This window comes from Oryza brachyantha, chromosome 8 (genome assembly GCF_000231095.2).
Source record: "Oryza brachyantha chromosome 8, ObraRS2, whole genome shotgun sequence".
Lineage (NCBI taxonomy): Eukaryota > Viridiplantae > Streptophyta > Magnoliopsida > Poales > Poaceae > Oryza > Oryza brachyantha.
The window spans coordinates 671,788-687,336 of NC_023170.2; the positions used below are offsets into that span (position 1 = coordinate 671,788).

Below are 15,549 nucleotides of genomic sequence, written 5' to 3' on the forward strand. Positions count from 1 at the left end.
TAAGTACGAGACATGATCATTAAAATGATTAATAAAATATTAATTATTTTAAATACTAATACTCCCTCCGTATGTAAGAATTTCTAGCCTTACCTAGATTAATATGGATGACAATGAATCTATATATATATATATATATCAACTGATTAATTTAGGCCCGACTAAAAGGTCTTATAATATGAAATAGATGTGGTATATTTTTTAAGAAACTATCGTAAAACAATGGAGTAGTATTCCTCTGTGTTTGAATTGTAGTCGGCACATTTTCTAAATGGTTTTCTATGTAAAATTGTCTCATTTGATTTTTAGAGAAATCTTTTAACTTTAATTATTTGATTGTACTGTTAAATAGATATAAAAATTAAATAATACTGTAATCTCGGCTCTCTCAGACATGCTCTAATTATTCTGAATTTACTGTTTCTCAAGTTGGGTGAGATTTATGCTAATCTTAGCTGTTCAGTTGTTCTTGTTCACGCTACCTGCTACTAGTAGCTACATACATGAATCTAACCAAACCAGCCGTATCTCTTCTGCTTTGCAGCATCCATTTCTGATTTTTTTTTTCATTGATTACTCGCTCTCCCACTAATTAGGAGATCAGCACCACTAGTTTAAGCTTAAGCTAATTAAGGCAGTGTGATCGAATCTCGATCTGCCTGTCACTTGCCCATTTGCCGATTAATTACTACTTTTCAAAATACTTTAATCACTCTTTGGGAATCAAGAAATCAGTATTTGAAATCACTAAGCCACGAGGTGAGGCGAAGCACACGTGGGGCCGAGGGATCGAGGCCCATGGGCCTAATCCCTGGACGGATGAACAGTACACGTGGTACTGTAGCAATAGAGATAGGATAGGATTAAGAGATAAAGTTAGATTAGATCAAGTTAGTTACTTAGGGATTAAGTCTCACCATGTATATAAGGATGGATTGTATCCTCGATCTAAGTCCCTCTCTCATCCCTAACAGCCATCGCTGCCCGGCTATCCTCTTGGCGGTGTTTACCCCCTATGAACTCTAGCCCATAACAACTTGGTATCAGAGACATGGTTGTTGAAAACATCATCGAAGATCCTAGAGACATGTGCATCCGGCTCCTCAAAAGGATGCAGGCCGACCTGGTGGTACTTGCAGCCTCAATGAGGATGAAGCATGCGCCAATTGAGAAGGAAGAGAAGTGCAATTTGCAGACGTCGGTGGTGGGCACAGCAATGTCGTCGCTGGCCACGACACCATCCTCTCAGCCCTCCCCAATGGAGGCTACTGTGTCGCGCCATCATCCATGCGTCCACGACATCATGTATTCAAGAGGTGTAATTCAGGCAGGTCATCAGCGTGCAGAGCAAGCCATGGCGCGCGACGTGGTGCGTGGCCAAGGGCACCTGCAACTGCTTCCTCTAGGGTGCCCTTCCCTGAAGCAAGATGGTCGGGGAATCCTTGTTGGTAGGGGCAGGGGCTATTTTTGGTAGCCCTCGCCCATGCGGTTGGCTATGGCACTGGCGCCGCCGCTGCTAGGGTCATCGGAGGCGAAGACAGCGATTCTGGCTGCCACGAAGACACAGGCTGGCACCAACACCCAATTTTTTTAGTTATAGTTGTGTCACCAGCCAAGATGTAAAAGGCTTAAGTTATGTTAGGTTTTATTTAGAGAGTCGTATGAGTCAATCTAGTAGTACTGCAGCTCGCTCTCGAGCTACTCGAAAGGAGGGATGTAGTGTCATAGGTAGGGGCCGAGGGATCGAGGCCTATGGGTCCAACCCCCGGGCGGATGAACAGTACACGCGGTACTGTAGCACTAGAGATAGGATAGGATTAAGAGATAAAGTTAGATTAGATCAAGTTAGTTACTTAGTGATTAAGTCTCACCATGTATATAAGGATGGATTGTATCGTCATTCTAATCAAGCAATGAATCAGAGTTAGTTTTCCACAATCTAAGTCCCTATCTCATCCCTAGTAGCCGTCGCTGCCCGGCTATCCTCTTGACGGTGTTTACCCCTTATAAACCCTAGCCCATAACAAGCACACGTCGACATCACATTCTCCAAACCACCTGAATCTTTTAAAGAAAATTTAGTCAGAAAAGCCCAAGTTTTATGGAATTGTGGCTATATATATTATTCATTCTCTCGTTGTCCGTACGCCCATTTGGGATATACTACTATTTGGTTCATTTGCAGTTAATTGCACATGCATGCAAGTTGAAGCAAGTGACTGTCATCAAAATAATTAGCCGGCTGAGGCCCACTTGATTTGGCCTAATTAATTAATTAATCAGACGCAATCCAAATGAATAGTTAGTTAATATCTCCAAGTGCATATATACTAGTCTATTTGTGTTTGCATAGAGACAAAGCAAAGCAGGGGATCATTACTATATAAACAAACTTTGGTGAATTCAACGGCTGTTTGTCCCCATTTGCTATATATGGTGTAATAAATTACAATTGTTAGTTAATTAGCTGCAGCCCACTTTGCCGTGAAAAGCAATCTATCCTTATTCTAGGACTACACCATTTTAGACCATTTTACTTTTACAATTGCTTCTAAGTTATTTGTGCTAGCATCTTTGTTTATATAGTATGATACTCACGAACAACAATTTGGATGTAATGTGTGTGCAACTTTGTGCCCCAATTAAGTTGCGTTAAATAATTTTCACAAGATTGTTATATATCACAACCACATATCTTAAGCCTACAGATTTAATGCTTTAGCTCTGGACAACGTTACATATACACTGTCAGAAAAAAATCTATGGGCAAACTGAAGAATTGACATCACCAACAACAGCCTCTGCAATAAGAGAGCATGTGCACTATTGAGAAGCTGTGCATATTTTGCCCGGCTTGCATTCATGTTATGTCCTGGTCATTTGCAACTTGGGTCATCTCATCTGTCCATGATTCCAATTCCATGGCCTTGTTCTGTTCGTTTTTTTGCTTTTGTTTATAACCTAATATTTTAGATTTTAATTTTAAATTTAGAGTTAATTTTGAGATTTTTAACTATAGTTTATTTTCAATATTTACTTTTAGATCGTAAGAGAACGTATATAAAAGTTTTTTTATAAATTATTTTTTATTTACAAATATGGGGTGATTGTTTAGTTTTTTTACAGACAAAAAATAATGTATATACATATTCTTATTAATCTAAAAGTCAAGGATGAAAATAAACTTTGGTAAAAAAACTCTAAAATTAACTCTACATTTAACAATGAAAATTTAAATTTTGGTTTATAAGAATAAACGAAAAGACAAGTAACGTTAGTTGGCATTTTATAAGAACAAGTCAAACACTGGGCTGCCAATTCCCATCAGTTGTGTGTGGCTCATGCGTGAAACACACATACATATTTGCATCATCTCAGGTTATTATGGTTCACAGATGCACATCAGCTCAGCTTGTTGGACGCATTCACACTGTGATGGATCGATGATGCATGTTTCCTGAATCCTGAGCTCACTGTGCATGGGTTCATGTATTTTTATTGTCTCCGACGCACGTGCCATTAAAATTTTAAAAAGAAAATTTGGGGTAATACTGTTTGAACTTAAATTAAAAATGTTCCTGTAGAAAAATTGGCTGAGGAAAGTGTCTTGATTATAAAAAGAGTGATTGTATTTAGAGCTAGTATGATAGGCCAATTCAACGTTGATGCATGAACTGAGCATAGCTCGTAATTAGAACCAAAGTTGTCTGTATCCGAATATGTAACGTAGGATTGTTACCCAAACTAAATGATAACTATCGCTTAAGTATTATTTTCGAGTACTACCGTTCTGATATTAAAAATAATAAACAGATCGTAGGATCTAGATATAAGCAATTTATTTTAGGTTATTTTTAAAAGATTAAAATAGGACTGGGGAGTAGATGTCATCTAAATCCTTAAACTTGAAAGCGAAAATCATTTAGATCCGTAAACATTTAAATTGCATATCTATGTCATTAAACTTGAGAGCAGATGTCATTTAAGTTCATAAACTTAAAAATTACACGTCTAAGTCTATTATCTTAGATTAATGAATCAGAGCCAGTTCAAATCTCATTTGATTGAATTTGACCGTGGACGGAGTTGTTCGCAAATATAGTATTTGCGTGGAATGACACATCAGCGGTCAAAATAAGGTTTGGACCAGCTATAATTCATTAAACCAAGATGGTGGACTTAGATGTATAATTTAAAAGTTTACAAACCTAAATGATATTATTTTCCAAGTTTAAGGATTTAGACATATAATTTTTAAATTAATGAACCTAGATGACATTCGTCCTAAGTTTAAGTACTGACCATTTATTTTACTCATTTTAAAACCTATGTTAAATTAAAGCATTAGCTCTAGTATGCTATTTTCCTTTATATAATTATCTCCGTATTTGTATGTCAATACTAGTCATTCTTCCACACATAATAGCTACGTATAATTGATAACGATATTAAATTAACCCAAAAGGTAAAATCTTATAAGACTTCGGTTTTATGATACGCTCCTACGATTTGATACTACTTTGAAAATACGATACTATTTAGTATTTCGACCCTAACTCTTAAAACTTTCTCACTAGCTTTATGTGCCACACTTAATATTATGCTCATATTTACGGTTAATTATTCTTCCAATCATAAACGACATCTTCGATAACTTCATCACCTCCAAGATATACTAGACCAGTATTAACGGTTGCCCAGGTACGACGTTTTAGTTTGGATCGGCATAGTTCCAATAAAACTTTGTTTTAGAATCGTCATGATCATTTTTTTCTTTGTTTTTTCGGTTGATTATTATTTTGGATTTCCATAACCATTTTCACTATTAAAACAAAAAGGCTAGCTAACCCTTTCAGTTTCACTCAATAACATGAGATGGACAGATGAGTTTTTGAAGAGAGAAGGAAATGTTAGAAGCTCTGGAACTGATCACATGTAGTGCTTTATCCGTGTAAAAGATAGCAACAGATCAGCTGGAAAGAAGAGACGATCGAGTAATCTACTTTGGGTTGTATGGATCCAGTGACTTTTTTAGTCCCTTATCATATCGGATGTTTGGACGTTAATTAGGAGTATTAAATATAGACTGATAACAAAACTAATTACATAAATAAAGGCTATTTCATTAGACAAATTTTTTAAGCCTAATTAATCCATGATTAGGAAATCTTTACTGTAGCATCACATTCGCTAATCATGGACTAATTAGGCTCAATAGATTCATCTCGCGAAATAGTCCAAAAGTATGAGGTGGATTTTATTAATAGTCTATATTTAATACTTTTAATTAGTATCTAAACATTCAGCGTGATAGGGCCTAACAAAAGTAGAAGGGATCCAAACACCCCTCAGTTTCTCTGGCTTGTGCAGCTTCTTCTCCAAAGCAGGAAGCAGGTTCATCTCACATCGCTTCCCTGGGAAACCTCATACTCTCTGCAATGCAAGCACATATCTTTTGTGAGTATGTTTTTCGAATAGCTAAAAAGGTATTTTATAGAATAATGTATATAGGAGTTTATCATTTTATATTTTTAAAAGAAAATTTTAACTTTTGGCATCGTTCATATCCTCAATTAGCCACTATAAAAGTAGATAATATTTCTTTTATTAAAAACGTAGCATAGCCGTGTTCGACAGTAGAACAAGTAACCCGTATGAAAAACATAGTAATAGATTAATATATAATTAATTAATTATTAATTATAAAAATTAAAAAATAAATTAATATGATTTTTAATGTAACTTTTCAATAATTTTTTTAAAAAATCGTACCGTTTAATTGTTCGGAAAACATACGCATGGAAAAAGAGAATCCGGTTTACGTAACTCACCGAATAGTAGTATTGACTAATGAGTATGCCTGATTATGTGCAAAAGGCGAAGCAGATTTATGGACATAAAAAAAAGGTTGGTTGAGTGCACCTGGCTCTGGCACGTCGACTATCGTCAAGCCACACACTGGGAGATGCTAAGACACACTTTACTAATAGGTTACCACCGAAGTTAGAGCTTGTTGGCCAGTAGTTAATCGTCCATCAGCCTACAGTTCTGTGGTTAATGACTCATCTTCTTCATGTCCCTCTTGCCTCCCCTTTTCTCCTTTTCAGACACAATTTGTCCCATGTCACGTTTTGTTTCCCTCTCCTTTGTTCCTACGACAAGGACAACCTTAGTGGAGTTAAGAGTAGATGATCTACGGATTAAGATTTAAATTTTGGCACCATGATTGCACATATGATATGATTTCAATAAAATTATTGAAGACACGTGTTTAAAAGTTCTATTCAAAAAAAATATTTTTATTTGTAGTTTTTTTTTACAAACAGTGACCCTTGTAATCGAGTGGTTGTCCATGATAGTCGAGTAATGGATGACACTAATTTCTGCTGAGTGAGAGCCGAAGGTGTAAATGCAGATGTGAAAAGAAAGGTATCAGAAGAGACAAGTTCCTAACCTCTGCAACTCCCAGGAACCCACGATGATAAGATATTCTTCTGTTGTCGCCTGTCCTGCATTGAGAAGATACGGCGATCATCAAACGGTGTTTGTTAGCACTTAACAATGTTCAAGCGTACGTGACAGTATCTGCATCGATGTTAGAGAGCAGATACACTGCCTCGTAAAAGCACATATAACACTAGGATATATAAGAGCAAATTCAATACTATAGCCAACTACCAGCTCTAATTTATCTATAATCAATCTAATAACCAATTTATACAATAGCTACACATAAAACATATACTATCATGTCTCATCTGTCATACACATATTGTGTCTTGGAGTCCGTGCTGTAGCTGGCTATAAATGTGTAGCTCACTACTCTTCTCTCTTATTTTCTTAAAATATATTTATAGTTAGTTTATAGTCTGCTATTGTAACTGCTCTAAGAGCGAGCATGATAGTAGCAAGATACAAGAGTTAATCGCCAGCTCCAAAATCTTTCAACGTTATTAAGAGTTAACATAGAATCAAATTATACAATAGCTACAAATAAAATAAACTATATAATTAACATATTTCCCACCTCTTATACACATACATTGTATTAGAGTCTATATTATAATTGATTATAAATCAGTAGCCCATTTTTCTTCTCTCTTTTTCTCTCTGCTTCCCATAAGCATAAATATAATGTGATAATATTTAAAACCCGTTTACATCAATTATTGTACACACTCTAAGACAATGCATACTGGTTATAATGATTAATACATCAATTTGTCTTAGGTGAACAAGAGGAGATAAATAGGCTACAGATTTATAAATGGTGGCAACATGAACTTCAACGAGTTGTATGTGAAAGATATGTGAACTGCACATTAGTATTTTAGCATGTACATATGATTTATAGTCATATACATAACATGTTGGCTATTTACATTGGCTATACATAACATGTTGATTACTATAGCAAATAGTTAGCTTATATTATTAACCTTGCTCTAAGTATATATGGAGCAGAGGTAAAATGAAAAATGAGAAGTATTGACTCTGCAATAGCTAACTCTATATATTCTCTAATGTAAAATTAAATACATAAATGAGAGAAAAAAGATGGAAGAAAAACGATGAAGAACAGTTAAAATTAGCTGATAGCTATTTGTTGGCTCTACTGTTAAAATTGCCCTAAGCTAGCCACTACTTTTCCAAATGAAAAGAAGAACAGCAGTGCAAAGTTGTTCTCCAGATGTGAATAAGATTAACGACACAGCTTGATCGTGATCAAAGATTAAAAGTATAGCAGAAGAACAGTAGTTTATGCACGTGTCTTGACAGAGTACATAAATTAATTTTCAGGTACTAGTACACTGTACAGTGGTTGCTGTCTTGGACTCCTGGGTGCCCTGTTGAGCAGGGCTACAGGTCTTTATGATGATATACGAATGTTTGGTGTAGCCCGAGTGAATAAACAGACATATCACCAGAAACAAAATGCGTCACTGTATCAGGTATAAATGAAAGAAGAAAAATGGAATTGTCACATATCAGAATATCCAGAAAAACAAAGAAAAAAAATAGAGGGAGCTTTACATGTCTACAGAATGTTTCAGCCATCGATGGAACCATTTCTGTGGACAGAGAATGGTACTGTATCCTACATCTATCTTACGATGAGTCGCACAGCAGTTGACAGAACGAAGACAATATTGCTATTATAGAAAAAAAAAACAGAAACGTGGAAAATCCGAGATGCTACAAAGACAACCTGAAGTCAGTTGTGTAATCTCACAGTATCAGCCCAAGATCCTACAGACTGCGTGTATCTTGCCGAGGATGCTTTCTCCGCCGCCTCAGCATATGAATGCAACCCCCAGACACTAGAAGGCCACAGGCCGCAAATCCTAGAATGGTTGAATTTGCAATGTTTTGATGGTATGCGCCCTGCAGGTAAAAACAGAATGCTCTCAGCCTTTGACTAAGCGTATAGGCACACAGACATATAATTTTTCTGAGAAAGATGGCCTTTTGCTTCGTAAGATGAAGGGCACCACAAGACAGCCCAGACAAAAAAAAAAAGACTAATAGATAGCCTAAGAAACTACCAAATACTCTACATGTTGCGCCAAAATTAACTATTTTTACCCTTGCACAAATAATTATCACCAAGAGAGCTTTAGATGGATACCTGCATTAGGAAAATGAAGAGAGCAGCATTTGCCAGTCCTAGAGAAAAGCTCATCATGCCCCCACGTAGTTCATTTGGCAGGTACCTTCAACAGTGTCAGCTATGTAAAAGAAAGCTCTGAAAAATGCCTTCAACTTGAATTATGTGATTTGAGATAGCTGAGAGCTTAGGATTGAAGGACTATCTTAAATTTGTGATAGCTATTTGAGGGTATAAACGATTAAATTAACTAATACAAAGAGAAAATATTTTTTTAGAAATGTAAGATGAGAAACTTTATATAGAGAACTTTTGCACGAAACACGCCGCTTAGGAGTTTGAAAAGCGTGCCCGCAATAATCTAAAATCCATAATTGGATTAGAACGGGGCCACAAACTTACATTGTTCTTAGTCGTGCTAGTGAAGGCAGAATAAAGCCTACACATGCATGGAAGATGCAGAACAGTATCACCAGTGTCCCAATCTCCTGTTAAAAGACACTCGAATTATAACCCCAACTTTCCACTGCATGTTGCCTTGAAGATGTGTTCTTGCATACCTGATAATCATAAGCCACAATTGATAAAGCGATCCCAGCAGTAATGAATGCTGTTGTTAGGCTGTCCTCATTCCGAAAAGGAGCTGTGGCTCCATAAAACCATGGAAAGCTAATGCTTCCAAACATTCTTGAGGCAAGAAAACAGGGGGAAATTAGTGACAGTTGAGCATCCCTTCCGTCGGCCTGTGCCAATCAACAGATCTATGAGCATAATAGCATGGGTTCAACATTCAATTTTGAAATCCTTTTCATACATCCCATTTGGAAAACTAGCAGAAGAAACTTCAGTACAGACTCATACCACTATGGTTGGTGCCCAGAGAAACCAAAAGGCTGACATAGAGAAAAGTATACTTGCTTGAGCTAAGACCAGAATCAGTACTCTTTTGTCTGAAACACACAAAATGCTCTGGTGAGAGAAGGAAATGAAATTTGTAAGCATTGACAAGCTTCACAATATGAGAGTAAGTGTAACAGGCTAACAGCACATTAACAACCAGTGGCAGATGCAGGGGGGCCAACAGCCTGGTAGGGGCATTGGGGCCATGGCTCCCTCATTCTCCATGTACTCCACTGTTACACATGTAATTTAGCACATGCCATTGTATAATTACTGTAACATCCCATTCAGCAGTTCATATTTGGGTATAGGCTTTATACAGTAAACCATTAGTTCTGCTAATGGCTGCATTCGTTTATGCATTATCCACATCACAAACAGCTTCATGTGAGAAAAAAAAGTTTGAGAAACCCAAAAATGTATCAACTTTTCCATTCAAAATGGAATATTAACATGGTTTAAATAATGCATCGTCAATTAATATATAAAGCTTAACACCATTGAACAAAATGCCATAAAACAATGATAACCAATTTCCATCTTATAGAAATTCGTTGAAATTATTCAGTCAATGGTATTAAGTCTATATCAACTAAAATGAGATGCAAAGCACTACAAACAGACAAGGTAATAGACTCACCACTCACCTCTGAAGACATGAGCGAAAAACGATTTTTGGTAGCTCCCAATGACAGATGCATGATGAGTGGTACTTGATGCATTTTTTCTGATATATAGAATGCTAACTACTGACAGTAAGGCTGCAAATGCATAGGGTAGCAAAAAACCCTTGTCATCATCATGAACCAACAGATTTGTGATTCCCTGACTTCCAACAAGGGACATTGACTCAAAGAATGTCATCAGCCAGAAGGAATCAAACAACAAATCTTGCTTCTGACCTTGCTGAAAATTCAGGATAAAGCCGTTACAAACTGGCACAGCAATGTAGGCAACAGACTAACAGTAACAACAAGATGTCTTCAGAGGCACGAACCTTCTCATGCTCTGCCACAAACCATGTCTCGAAACAGAAATAGAACATTGATGAGGCAAGGGCTGAAATCAAATTGTTTATACAGGCACAACGGAGCCCACTGAAACTCTTCAAGGTACCCACTGCAAGTTGAAGCGTCCAATAGAATATACAAGCCCGCCGTGGTCCTCTATGAACATCAGAGCATAAATCGTTCTATCAATCAGAAAATAAAAGCACATGCATCTAAGTCGCCTAATGTCAACTATTACTAAGAAGGACAAAGTGAAGCTGATGGAATAAAAATCTACGTGCACACGCATTGTACTAGAAAAACATAGCAAGTTATATAATATGCTTTGCATTTGCAATCACTACCTGCAGTATCACCTAATGTAAGCTAAGGTTTCATTTAAGTTCAGAAATTGTAAAGCAGAACCAAAAGTTGGTTCTACAAGTTTGTATGATCTACCATCATACAATCAATACCATCCACTCAATAGTTATTGCGAAAACTTGGACAATGTATCTTAACAGAAAATGGATGGCAAATAAACAGCACAATAGATTTTAACCACTAATTGGTACACATCATATGATCATAACTATAGATTTTAAACAGAACAATCAAACAAAGTTCAAGAATCAGGAAGATTACTAGGAAAACTACACTCTGTTCGGCGTAGCAGCAGTAGTCACTCTGTTTAAACATTGGATATCATAAATATTGTTTCGAAATGCAACGGTATGTGAGGAATTCGATGAAGTTACAAGTATTTCGACCATCCAACTGAGATTCACAGTCTGAATGATGATCTGAATTGCGCACAGAAAAGCTTATTCCCCAAAGTCACAACTCACAGTTTGAAAAGCTTATTCCCCAAAGTCACAACTCACAGTTTATCTGAGACGACGCCGGAAAGTCCACCGAGGAAGAGAGCAGCGGCGGCGGCGGCGGCGAGCCGTGAGGCCATCTGCTCCCTTCCGAGCCCGCACCGCGTGAACTCGTCCTCCCCAAACACGGAATGGATCCCCTCCGCCACTACACAACGACACCCATCAGAACCCGCATGCCGGGTCGAAGCAGGCAGACGGTTTGGAGGAGAGCGAGCGCTTACCGGATGCGAGCGAGAACACGAAGAGGAAGGCGCGGCGGAAGCGGAGGAACGGGGTGGTGCCGACGTCGAAGGGGGAGGGGGGGTGCGACGAGGACGCGGCGGCGCCACCGGTGGAGTGCGACGGTGGGGAGAAGCAGGGAAGGAGGAGCACCGCGGCGAGGGAGGCGGCGGAGAGGAGCGGGTAGGCGAGGGGCGTGAGCGCCCACTCCTCCCGCTCGATCACCACCCCCATCGCCGGCGGGCTCGATCCGTGAAGGGCCGAGGAGCAGGATCCCCCACCACACGCCCTAGTCCCCTATCCCCGCGGATGGACGGGACCCTGGAGCGGTGGCGCCGGCTCTGTGGTGGGTGGCCTCTGGTGTGGCGGCGGCGGCGTCGTCGTCGCCGGCGAGATGGGCGACGGGCAGGAGGAGGAAGACGGAAGTGGTGGTCGCGTCGCGGAGTGGAGTGGGCCGAGAGAGGGAAGAAACTGAAATGGGCTTTTGCCAATTGGGCTTAATAGTGAATATAGTTCATTGGCTTTCCAAAACAGGCTGAGGCCAATTAATTAACTCACGCAATGCAAGTCACTCACACATGATTAATTATTCTTTTTCGCAAAAAAATACATATGTACAAAAAAATGTTTTAAAAACACAAATAAACACATTTTTCAAGTTCAAAATAATTAATACATAATTAATCGTACTCTAATAGGTTAACTCATTTTGCATGAGCAAATTGGTTTAGGCCAAATTGGTCCCAGAGAAAGAACTCGCCCTGATTCTAGACACAAACTTTATTATTTTATTTCAAAATATTTTAGACATGGGACAGACCAGTGGTCCGGTGGTGGCATTATATGGGACAGTAAAATATTTAAATTTTGATACCCACAAATATAATATTACATATGCACCGATGCACGTACGAGTAGGATTTTAGTGAGGCTGTGGAGTTATCGCTAGGTGACGAATTATAGTGTCCATGTGAAGTAGCTTATAATCTATTTATCATTTAGTATGTATGTCTTTCATGTAACTGTAAACAATGGTAGAATGTGTGAGTGTGTATACTTGGAGCTAGCAAAATATAATATATATATATATATATAGGTTCTTGCAGGTCCAGCAAACCATGAGCTGCAGGAGCAGAGGGAGGGAATTGTTTGGTGCCCGCCGTTGTTATCATGCCCGCCCAGAACACACCTACACTGAGTGGTGGTGCAACACCAGCAAAGATCGATATGAGTTGCAAGCCATAGTAGTGGTGTGCACTGCAGCCACAGTACACCAGTTCAGTTCAAGACTAGCTAGCTCTACTCGATCCCCTCGCCCTTTCACCACCTTCTTCTTCTTCGATCGATCGATCTCTCTTTAATTCAATTCCTCTCGATCTCACTAGCCATATATTTGATGCATGTGCATGTGCTAGCTAGCCTCATGGATGGCGGCGACGAGAAGCCGACGGTGGCCGGGCTAGGCACTGGCCGTGAGCTGGCGACCGCCGTCGAGGCGTGGCTGGTGGCGGCGGCCATGGCTGGAGCGTCGCTGCTGGCGTGGTGGGCCGTCGCGTTCCACCCGTCCAACAGCCGCCTCTGGATGGTGCCCGTCGGCCTCGTCCTCGCCTGCACGCCGCCCGTCGTCTACCTCGCGCTCTCCTTCTCCTCCCAGCCCCCGTCCTCCGCCGCAGTAAGCGAGATTAAAGGAGCTGACGCCGCCGGCGAGCCGCCGCCATTGTCCATGGTGGTAATCCACAAGTAGGAGAGCGTGTCGTGCGTGTATATAATTTTCTTTAGGTTCTTGGAGTTCATCTCATTTTGCTTAATTGTTAATTATCACGTATCTTTCTAGGGATTGGACGTATATGTTTGCATAAATATATACATGTGCATGTGTAATTGTGTATATATAAATGATATTATATATATATGAAGTGTATAATTAACCCATGCAGTGCGTGCGTGTTGATGATGTACTTCACTAAATTAAATAAATTAGTTAAGGAGAAGCTAGTTAATTAGTCAGATATTTAATTAGCATGGGCATATTTAAGTTATCTGTATCCGTATTTTATTAATTTCGATCGATCGATGTTTCATAGTTAAGCACGGCGGATCAACTTAATGAAACCGATGCATGGATTGACAGTGGTTAAGTTTCAGACAACGATATATATAACAGTAGTGCAAAATAATACCTAGCTACGAAGAAAACGTACAACAAAATTAACTTTGTGAGAGTTATATATGTGATCGAACTAGCTAGTATAATTAAGTAATGTGAAATTCGTGTGCGCTAAATCTCCTGAAGTTTTGGGAGATTTGCTCTGATTCAACAAAAAGTAGCTCGAGATACCAAATTATTTTCAACATTGGATCTAGCTAAGTATAATATACACTATTAGATCCAACGATCAGAAATGATTTAATATCACCGGTACCGATGTATTTTTTGTTAGACCGAAACAAATATCGAAGTTATGGTCTCTGCAGCTGACCTCCATCCGGGATGCATGCATCTGCCTGGTGCTGGCCAATTACGATATATCCGGGCCATATGTACCTTCACCGATAAAATTTTAACAAGGTATTCGATCGAGGCCAGATAGGCTCAAGGAAACTTCCAATCTATAGCTAGCTTTCCACGATCCAATGACAGACACTTCTGAAAGTTCAGAAAAAGACGTACCACTCCGGTTAAAAATAAGATTTCGTTAAACTTTTATAATTTAACCACTAGTAATTTCATAAATATTTGTTTTATTAGAGAAAATTGTATGCCTAGGATTGCCTTTAAAAACACTTACATAATGGCATAAACTTATTGCATCCAATCCAAAATATAAGAACTTATGTGGCTTTCAAAGAAGATTAAGGAGAAAAGTTGAAACTGTAAATTAGGGATGGTGGTAATTGGTTTGACATGAGGAAATAGGTGAATACAGTAATGAGAGATATGCGTAATTGGTTCAAATGGGGGTAGATAGAGAAGTAGCTATATTTCGAAATAAAATTTAACGTTGGGAGTTGTTATATTTTGGAAAGTGGGAACTATTGCATCCGTCCTAAAATAAGTACACTCTTTGTTGAAGTGGAATAGTGTACTTATTTTGGTGTAGATTTTATAACTTATTATTAACTAGTGGATTGTCCCTTGCAACTTTGCTCAAGGCTAAAATAAAAATTAGAATTATATTTGGTGTATAACTATTCATTTTTAATGTAACTTTAATAGTATATATGAAAAGTTACTCACTCTGTATTATTTTAATAGATTATGCTGTTATTTTTTCACATACATTTGAATATTTATCTTATTTGAAATGACTTACATAATTATCATTATTGTGATTGAATTTATTACTAAATGTATTTTCGTTATAACTTCTATTTCCATATATTTGCACTAAATTTTCGATTAGGAGGAATGGTCGAACAAGTGCCAAAACTACGGAGGGAGGGAGTAAATTGAATTTGTTATATAACTCTTAGCAAATATTTTATCATCCATCATTTTCAAACTGCTAAATGCGATATTTTTTTAAATATTTTCTACGTAAAATTTGGTTTAGAAATCACATTGATATTTTTTTTGAGTTTTAGCTAATATTTAACTAATTATGTACCGACGGGAAGGGTTCACATTCACAACGAAAAAAAGAAATGAAGACAGGCGAAATGGGACAGAGAAAAAAACTCACCCTAATTATCTTGTTTGAGATGCCGGCAGGCACACGTACTTAAGATTCCAAGGAATTTGTCGACTAATTTTACACCCGCACGTATAGCTCTCTCTCGCTCGTTTTTTTCTACTGAGGATTGACGCTGATAAGATAGTTTCGATGTGAACTGTTGTGAGTTTACAAGGCCTTAATTAATTACTACCTCTCTGTCCCATAATATAATATAATATAATATAATATAATATAATATAATATAATATAATATAATATAATATAAGAGATTC

The 15,549-nt window shown here is 38.1% G+C and overlaps 1 protein-coding gene across 6 annotated transcripts; it reads right to left on the minus strand.

Annotated features, from left to right (window-relative positions):
• Positions 1–5,231: 5,231 nt before the first annotated feature.
• On the minus strand, positions 5,232–12,034 carry LOC102718574 (molybdate-anion transporter). Of its 6 annotated transcripts, none has more exons than XR_001550937.2 (12): positions 11,603–12,034; positions 11,382–11,526; positions 10,506–10,674; positions 10,156–10,414; positions 9,470–9,558; positions 9,169–9,351; positions 9,011–9,096; positions 8,630–8,714; positions 8,210–8,385; positions 6,455–6,509; positions 5,923–6,152; positions 5,232–5,433 (listed from the first exon to the last, which is right to left on the minus strand). XR_001550937.2 is itself a non-coding variant. In XM_015840723.2 (10 exons), exons 1-9 carry the CDS (start codon positions 11,832–11,834, stop codon positions 8,251–8,253), a joined length of 1,383 nt encoding a protein of 460 aa, XP_015696209.2. In that variant the 5' UTR covers positions 11,835–12,034; the 3' UTR covers positions 7,614–7,868; positions 8,210–8,250. The 6 variants fall into 6 exon arrangements, 3 of the variants coding, with proteins under 3 accessions (XP_015696209.2, XP_015696208.2, XP_006659060.3); XR_001550938.2 differs by having other exon boundaries at positions 5,923–6,168; XR_001550939.2 differs by lacking the exon at positions 5,923–6,152.
• Between the last annotated feature and the right edge of the window lie 3,515 nt (positions 12,035–15,549).